At 50.9% G+C, this 9,512-nt stretch overlaps 1 protein-coding gene across 1 annotated transcript; it reads right to left on the reverse strand.

The window, feature by feature from the left end:
* Nucleotides 1-578: 578 nt before the first annotated feature.
* Nucleotides 579-8,774, reverse strand: FBXO40 (F-box protein 40). Its single transcript, XM_072139008.1, has 4 exons — nucleotides 8,709-8,774; nucleotides 6,071-6,111; nucleotides 3,266-5,182; nucleotides 579-940 (listed from the first exon to the last, which is right to left on the reverse strand). Exons 2-4 carry the CDS (start codon nucleotides 6,071-6,073, stop codon nucleotides 740-742), a joined length of 2,121 nt encoding a protein of 706 aa, XP_071995109.1. The 5' UTR covers nucleotides 6,074-6,111; nucleotides 8,709-8,774; the 3' UTR covers nucleotides 579-739.
* Nucleotides 8,775-9,512: the final 738 nt, after the last annotated feature.

Here is a 9,512-nt window from a genome sequence, read left to right on the forward strand (position 1 = left end):
GTGCGGCGGGGGACATCGTTACCCAAGGAGAACCCGCTTGTCCACCCGTAATGTGGAGAGACTGACCTTTGTCCAGATGAATCAGGCTTGGATCGACCAGGATTTCAACTCATCAATGCCTAATGCATCAGATTAGATCAGCCATGACGCCTCCTCCAAACATTGAGAAATGAGTCTGGATTCTAACTACCTGCCTCCGGCAATATTCTGATGCTGCCACCCGCCTGATGCCACACATCTGCTGCCAGTTGCTCCATCTGTCTCCTACCATCTTTACCAGGGACTGAAATTGTCCACAAACCTACACACTATATCATTGTGCCACTCTGTGGGCTCCTGCTGCTGCGTGATTCGCTATTCGTCATGATTCGATTCTGAAGGAATCTAATTTTTCCGAAAGATTTGGCGATTTGGGACAAACCGAATTTTAACAAATTCGCCCATCTCTAATTGTTTAGAGTGGATACACGGTAAAAATCCATCAGCTGTGAGATATATTAATATTTGGGTGTAAACAAGAATGTTCTCATTCCAGGAAGACATTTTGTATTTAATAAAAACACATATTATAGCAGAAATTTGTCAAATTTGAATGCATTTTTATTAGACTTTTGTATGAATTTTCTTTGTAGTAAATTCTTCTGGCGGGTAAGGGGTGGGGCTCTGGGATTCCTCAGTCGTGGACTTTCTGAAGCCCCGCCCCTTGCGGTGTGGGTGTGGCCTGTCTCTGCCTTTGTGGTCACAGCCTCTTCCTCAGGTTTAGTAGACTCTCCTTCTTCTTCTGCCCCTTCTCATGGTCGTACACGCTGGGGAGTTGGAACGGATCCATCTTCAGCTCTGGGATGTTAAAGGGACAAACCTTGAGGTGCTGAGACATGGAGGAGATGTCATGGAGCGTCCACTGCCGCACCGGAGAGAAGAGGCTGCTGAAATTCCAGACCTGGAAGACAACAAGGGGTGAAATGTCATGGTGGCTTCTATATCCAGAGAGGCTAATTATAACGTGACGGGTCAATAAGATCATTAGACCCCATTGACGTCACATGTGGCACATCAGGCGGGATATTAGACCCTGTCCACAGATTACAGGACCCCCTAAATGTCCGATATATGTAGGTGTATAATGGAGGGTGTAATATCCTACAGCCAATGGCCTCTGTCCTGTGGAGACATTGGGAATCTCCAGATACGTAATGTCCACATCTGGAGAATCACTGGAGCATCCATGACTCCCGGGGGTCACTACTGGTCACCTATAAAATGGCCTCCGGCAGGTCACTGGCCGCAGGATAGTCCCTGGTCATCCAGAACCTGCCCCCGGGTGTTTGTTTATTGGCCTCTGTATAGATAAGGGAATAACATTTAGAACATATGGACCCCCTTTACTGGATTGTTTCAAATTTTGGAGGGAAATTTTCCATTCACAATATAGGTGGTTTCAGGGGGAAGTTCTCTGGGGTTAGCAACAGCCACTGATTGGTGGAGCTGTGTGACCAATAGGAAGCTGTAGTGGGAGAGAAAGTGGTTACTTCACCCAGTGACAGGAAGGTCATTGGACTGGTAAAATCAGGTGATTGACCAGATATTTCTAGAGATCCTGAAGAAGAGGCCACCAAGTCCACCGAGCTCCTGGATTGAGGCAATGCTTTGTCTCTTCTGTCATGTCCTCTGTATTACCGTAGTTATGAGGGGTAAGTCGTTGACTCTGGTCAGGTGATAATTATATTAAGGTCACAGTTTATGACCCCATATTCCCATGACAAATCCACTTTCAGTTTCCCTGAACCTTTCAGGTAGTGGAGCCCGGAGAAGATCTACTTGGCCGTCATGGGTTTGGATCTATTTATACTGTTTTATTGTTATATTGTGTAATAGTATAGAAGGAGGAAGGTCCGAGGCTGATATTAGGGTGGCCCCGGCCTCGGCCTGGTTAGTTAGTCCCAATCTCTCACAGCAGCTCAGTCAGAGTCGGAGAATAGAGCAGGAGAAGGGACACAGAACATCACATGCAACTCCGTGACATTGGGTCATGAGCTCACAGATGTAAAAGGACTGGACAGAAACCTACCTAGGGAAAAGTAACATACGGTCTCGTCACCTTACAGGAGAGTCATGTTCTTCTGCTCCCATAGAAAGTAAGCTCCTAATAGCAGAGAGAAATGCCAAGCCAGAGAAAGGCTACATGGGTGTGAAAGTACGAGGCTAGAGGGGCCACACTACAGAGTGGAGAGGGTCTACGAGTCCAGCAACAAACCCTTATTGAATGTCAACCATGACCTGTGGATTTGAGGAGCATTTTGCCAGCTAGACGTTGTGACAAAGGACCAGCTAAAGCCAAACCGAATGGAGACAGTCCTGAGGAACCAAAGAGAAGGCTGTGAAATGGAAGATGAGATGTTGCAGGAGCTAAAAAGACTTTTGACTGAGCGGCTTCTAGAGTTCCAGTTGGGAACATAGTGTTCAGGGTCTTATCTGCATTAAGTGGTGAGGTGCACTATAGGGTGATGCCATACATGGCATTTTGAACCCGTTTTTGGTCCGTTTTTAAGAAGTCCGTCCAAAAACGCATGTGTTTTTGACAGGTTTTACCAATTATCTTAATTAAAACTGGTCAAAAATGGATGCGTTTGCAAAACGGAACAAAAACGAGTCATTCTAACGTAAATCTGGCAGTGATCTAAAGACACTACACTACGGACACTAATACCCACAAGCCAATAGAATCTGCACTGCCCCTTCTCAAGATAAACTGGACGAGATGGAGTCCCCCACCTTTATTCTTATCGGGGGCAGACTTCATATGATCAGCTGATGGGTGAAGGTGCTGACAACAGTGGATTGACCATCTTGTGGTAGGAACCTGATGATCCTTGGCTGGTTACAAAGTCATGAAAAGAACAAAGCCACCAACAGAAACACTAATGCTCAGATAATAGGACCAGAACCTGAGATGGCACAACGTGCCCCTGGGTGGAATCACCAACTGCGCTGGGACCCAATTGATAGACTGCTGTACAACCACTTGCAAAGTTGCTTTACTGTTCTCGAGTGGCCATTTATATGAGAGGTAGGTCCTTATAACCGCAATAGTTTAGTCACTGGTAGGGTCTTCACCTGAGACTAGTAAGGGACAAAGTGATAGGGACTTAGAAGGTCCACTGGGAGACATAATAATGGAGTAATAGTAACTTGAGATACATAGACCTGAACATGGGAATGCAGAATCATAGTCTTCTTCTATGAACTCTCTGGTAAGTGCACCTACCTTTTTCCGACATCTCCATGACGTTCCACCATGAGAATACGTCTTCTTCTCCCAGTACAGATGGACCATCCCCCTCTCCTGTAACAACAAGGCACAGATATCTCTCATGAGTGAAGACACCTGTGAGAGTTGACACAGACTGAAGCTGTCCAGGAACCCAGCAATATGTTGAAGGACCTCCAACGGCAGGCTGCTCAGAGAGTCCTTGCTCTTCCCCCGATGACTTCTTGACAGATTGGGTCTTACACCTTCATATAAAGTATCATCCACCAGTGGTTTTATGGCAAATGTCTTCATGTGTTTGCAGTAGATGACCTGAGACCTTTGTCCCGCAGTCCCAAATCTGTTTTGTAATAAGGTGCAACCCAAGTAAGAAAGAGGGCAACGCTGCTGGAACCAGCCCCCCAGGCAGGTCTGCATGTCAGAGTGGACATTCTTAAAGTGTGAAGCAAATTCATCCCGGCGGAAGAAGAGATTACAGGAGAACGAGAAGGAGGAGTTGGATTTGTTGTGTCTTGAGCTCACACACTGACTCTCGACGTCCAAGTACAGACCTAATCTTCTCATGTTCTTCTCCGGCAGAAGGTCCAATAAAACTGACTTTTTAGTAAAAGGATCTGCTCCAAAATCATAGGTCTGAGTCCCAAAGTCAATGAGTAAGCCATCAAGGGCCTTCATCTGAGAGACAGCGTGGCCCTTCAGTTCCCTCTCGAGGGCCACCAGCAAAGTAGTATTAATGGTGTCAGTCAATGGCAACTTGTCCACTGGGACCCCAAGGTCAGAGGTGTCCACCAGTTTCTGAGCTTTTTCTTTCTTGATGTTATCGTCTGCAAGTTTGGCTCTTCTGCCGCAGTAGCTTGTTGGTACTTTGAAGGTGCAGACAGTCTTTACAGTCTGGGCCTCCAGATTGCCGTAGACAAAGTCTTTATCTCTAGGGGTACAGGCAGCCATTTGTCCGAATCGTATCAGCATGCTGCCGTGATGTACTAGATACATGTTGTAACTCCCACAATCCACCTCAGCTTTCAGTCTTTCGAGGACACCCTCTTGCCATGGAGCGAATCCGGTCTTCTCCAGATTGACCATCTCCAGCTTTCTAGCTTCTTCTGACTCTTTGGCATCATCTGGTTCTTGACTTTCCACAGCTTCTTCTTTGGGTTTGTTGCCAGCCTGTTTGCTTGTGTCAGGTGGCTTACTGCTGCTGCTGCTGGCCTGCCCAGTATTGGACTGCAGCGTCTTGGACGCCTTCATCTCTTTGCTAAATATAGTGTCCCACATTTTAAATTTGTCCAAATCCAAATCATCCTGTCCCCGAGCCAGGGCCTCTCTTTCGTACTGAGTCAGTCCAACAATCTCCCCATTGCTTATGTCTACGTTCTTCACGTTCTCCGGATCTCTCCCTCCTATTGCACCAACCTCCTGCTCCAATTCAGAAAGACCTGAAGTGATTGTGTCTTTTGGATCCTCAGAGAGCTCAGGATACAGTTCAGCCATTTTGAGGGAACTGAACAGGACCTTCTGGTCTCTCAGGGTTAGAGCCACGTCCAGACTTTCCTCTCCACCGTCTTCCTGTAGGAGATTCTTAAAGAGTGTCTGGTCCTTGTCGATAGTTGGAAACCGGTTCCACTCCATGGAGCAGCAGACCACGCTGGCCGGACAGTGCTTCAGGTGCCTTGCCTGCTTGCATCGGGACATTGAGAAAGGGCATCCAAAGACAGAGTTCAGACAGGGCACCCACTCGTTGGGGCACAGCAGTCGGTGCTCTTCTTCCTTACACAGGTGGAAAGTAGCGCCACAGTGCAGTCTGCAGTTGATCACGACACAGGAGATGCCAGTGTTGACAGGGGCACTGCAGCGCTTGTTGAAGCAGTTCTGGCAGTGCCTGTGCTGTCCTACCGGGGGCCGCTGGGTCCTCCCCTGAAAGAAAAATAACCAAAGTTTAAAAACTATATAATAAACATTACTTCATCACCATATTATGTGCTCATCACTGTATCACCATATTATGTGCTCATCACTGTATAACCAAATTATGTGCTCATCACTGTATCACCATATTATGTGCTCATCACTGTATCACCATATTATGTGCTCATCACTGTATCACCATATTATGTGCTCATCACTGTATCACCATATTATGTGCTCATCACTGTATCACCATATTATGTGCTCATCACTGTATCACCATATTATGCGCTCATCACTTCATCCCCATGTTATGCACTCATCACTTCATCCCTATGTTATGCGCTCATCACTTCATCACCATATTATGTGCTCATCACTTCATCACCATATTATGTGCTCATCACTACATCACCATATTATGCGCTCATCACTTCATCACCATATTATGCTCTCATCCCTTCTTCACCATATTATGTGCTCATCACTTCATCGCCATATTATGTGCTCATCCCTTCATCACCAAATTATGCGCTCATCACTTCATCACCATGTTATGCGCTCATCACTTCATCACCATATTATGTGCTCATCCCTTCTTCACCATATTGTGCTCATCCCTTCTTCACCATATTATGTGCTCATCCCTTCTTCACCATATTATGTGCTCATCCCTTCTTCACCATATTATGTGCTCATCACTTCATCACCATATTATGTGCTCATCCCTTCATCACCAAATTATGTGCTCATCCCTTCGTCACCAAATTATGTGTGTTACTCTATGTGTCTGGTTCTGTATGGGATAAGTGCAAATTTGTGTAGGAACAATTTTCTATGAAGATTTAGCCTGTAAGAAGCTGTGTCTCTCATGGCGGGTGACGGCCGTGTACTCACCATGGTCAGTCTCCCCGTGATATTATTCAGATGTCATCCAGCTGTGAACAGAGAAAGGTATTTAACAAATCCGTGCTCTAAATAAGACCCAAGGTCACAGGGGAAGGGGAATAAGGTACAGTAGAGACACTATGAGGGGGCACAGGGGTCATAGCACAGACACTATGAGGGGGCGCAGGGGTCATAGCACAGACACTATGAGGGGGCGCAGGGGTCATAGCACAGACACTATGAGGGGGCGCAGGGGTCATAGCACAGACACTATGAGGGGGTGCAGGGGTCATAGCACAGACACTATGAGGGGGCGCAGGGGTCATAGCACAGACACTATGAGGGGGCGCAGGGGTCATAGCACAGACACTATGAGGGGGCGCAGGGGTCATAGCACAGACACTGAGGGGGGTACAGGGGTCATAGCACAGACACTATGAGGGGGCGCAGGGGTCATAGCACAGACACTATGAGGGGGCGCAGGGGTCATAGCACAGACACTATGAGGGGGCGCAGGGGTCATAGCACAGACACTATGAGGGGGCGCAGGGGTCATAGCACAGACACTATGAGGGGGCGCAGGGGTCATAGCACAGACACTATGAGGGGGCGCAGGGGTCATAGCACAGACACTATGAGGGGGCGCAGGGGTCATAGCACAGACACTATGAGGGGGTGCAGGGGTCATAGCACAGACACTATGAGGGGGCGCAGGGGTCATAGCACAGACACTATGAGGGGGCGCAGGGGTCATAGCACAGACACTATGAGGGGGCGCAGGGGTCATAGCACAGACACTATGAGGGGGCGCAGGGGTCATAGCACAGACACTATGAGGGGGCGCAGGGGTCATAGCACAGACACTATGAGGGGGCGCAGGGGTCATAGCACAGACACTGAGGGGGGCGCAGGGGTCATAGCACAGACACTATGAGGGGGCGCAGGGGTCATAGCACAGACACTATGAGGGGGCGCAGGGGTCATAGCACAGACACGATGAGGGGGTGCAGGGGTCATAGCACAGACACTATGAGGGGGCGCAGGGGTCATAGCACAGACACTATGAGGGGGCGCAGGGGTCATAGCACAGACACTATGAGGGGGCGCAGGGGTCATAGCACAGACACTATGAGGGGGCGCAGGGGTCATAGCACAGACACTATGAGGGGGCGCAGGGGTCATAGCACAGACACTATGAGGGGGCGCAGGGGTCATAGCACAGACACTGAGGGGGGCGCAGGGGTCATAGCACAGACACTATGAGGGGGCGCAGGGGTCATAGCACAGACACTATGAGGGGGCGCAGGGGTCATAGCACAGACACGATGAGGGGGCGCAGGGGTCATAGCACAGACACTATGAGGGGGCGCAGGGGTCATAGCACAGACACTATGAGGGGGCGCAGGGGTCATAGCACAGACACTATGAGGGGGCGCAGGGGTCATAGCACAGACACTATGAGGGGGCGCAGGGGTCATAGCACAGACACTATGAGGGGGCGCAGGGGTCATAGCACAGACACTATGAGGGGGCGCAGGGGTCATAGCACAGACACTATGAGGGGGTGCAGGGGTCATAGCACAGACACTATGAGGGGGCGCAGGGGTCATAGCACAGACACTATGAGGGGGCGCAGGGGTCATAGCACAGACACTATGAGGGGGCGCAGGGGTCATAGCACAGACACTGAGGGGGGTACAGGGGTCATAGCACAGACACTATGAGGGGGCGCAGGGGTCATAGCACAGACACTATGAGGGGGCGCAGGGGTCATAGCACAGACACTATGAGGGGGCGCAGGGGTCATAGCACAGACACTATGAGGGGGTGCAGGGGTCATAGCACAGACACTATGAGGGGGCGCAGGGGTCATAGCACAGACACTATGAGGGGGCGCAGGGGTCATAGCACAGACACTATGAGGGGGCGCAGGGGTCATAGCACAGACACTGAGGGGGGTACAGGGGTCATAGCACAGACACTATGAGGGGGCGCAGGGGTCATAGCACAGACACTATGAGGGGGCGCAGGGGTCATAGCACAGACACTATGAGGGGGCGCAGGGGTCATAGCACAGACACTATGAGGGGGCGCAGGGGTCATAGCACAGACACTGAGGGGGGCGCAGGGGTCATAGCACAGACACTATGAGGGGGCGCAGGAGTCATAGCACAGACACTATGAGGGGGCGCAGGGGTCATAGCACAGACACGATGAGGGGGCGCAGGGGTCATAGCACAGACACTATGAGGGGGCGCAGGGGTCATAGCACAGACACTATGAGGGGGCGCAGGGGTCATAGCACAGACACTATGAGGGGGCGTAGGGGTCATAGCACAGACACTATGAGGGGGCGCAGGGGTCATAGCACAGACACTATGAGGGGGCGCAGGGGTCATAGCACAGACACTATGAAGGGTTACAGGGGTCATACTGTATACACCCTCCCCATGCTGTGCCCCTCATAGTGTACACCCACCCCCATGCTGTGCCCCTCATAGTGTACCCCCCATGTGCCCGTGTTGCCCCTCGTCCATCGATAGCTCTTGCCCTTTAGTATCTCACATTCAGAGTTTATTCTGTGACCCCTGAGCCCCCTCCTCTGCCCCTAGCCCCTCTCCCTTGGGGTCTCTGGGGGTCTCCTCACCTGCAGTCCTGAGTGGGGTCTCTAGTTTGCACGCATTGTCCTGTGCAGGCAGCGCGGGGGTCATGTGGACATTTATAAATAGCCATGGGCAGCGTGCGGCGATCTCCACTTACACCCCCTGCCCACATTAACCCCCTGCCTCCCAGCCGCACCGTTACAATGTATCCGTTACAGCAGCTTATTACATCATTACCCGTTTAACTATAATACCATGTAGCCTGTATAGAGCAGCAGGGACCGGAACCGGCACCAGTACAGAGCAGCAGGGACCGGGACCGGAACCGGCACCAGTACAGAGCAGCAGGGACCGGAACCGGCACCAGTACAGAGCAGCAGGGACCGGAACCGGCACCAGTACAGAGCAGCAGGGACCGGAACCGGCACCAGTACAGAGCAGCAGGGACCGGAACCGGCACCAGTACAGAGCAGCAGGGACCGGAACCGGCACCAGTACAGAGCAGCAGGGACCGGAACCGGCACCAGTACAGAGCAGCAGGGACCGGAACCGGCACCAGTACAGAGCAGCAGGGACCGGAACCAGTACAGAGCAGCAGGGACCGGAACCAGTACAGAGCAGCAGGGACCAGCACCACTACTAGTATAGAGCATCAGGGACTAGCATCAGAACCAGCATGGAATAGGAGTCCACACCATACTTTCCTTACACTATACCATAGGTTTGTATAGACATAGGAGCAGATTTACTTACCCGGTCCATTTGCGATCCAGCGGCGCGTTCTCTGCGCTGGATTCGGGTCCGGCCGGGATTTAATAAGGTAGTTCCTCCACCGTCCAGTAGGTGGC

Source organism: Engystomops pustulosus, chromosome 2, assembly GCF_040894005.1.
Source record: "Engystomops pustulosus chromosome 2, aEngPut4.maternal, whole genome shotgun sequence".
NCBI classification, from domain to species: Eukaryota; Metazoa; Chordata; class Amphibia; order Anura; family Leptodactylidae; genus Engystomops; species Engystomops pustulosus.

What these genes read in the sequence shown, in the direction of transcription:
- FBXO40 (XM_072139008.1), bottom strand. An exon ending in CATGGAGATGTCGGAAAAAG is followed by an intron (nt 941 to 3,265) that starts GTAGGTGCACTT and finishes GTTGTCTTCCAG; the next exon opens with GTCTGGAATTTCAGCAGCCT.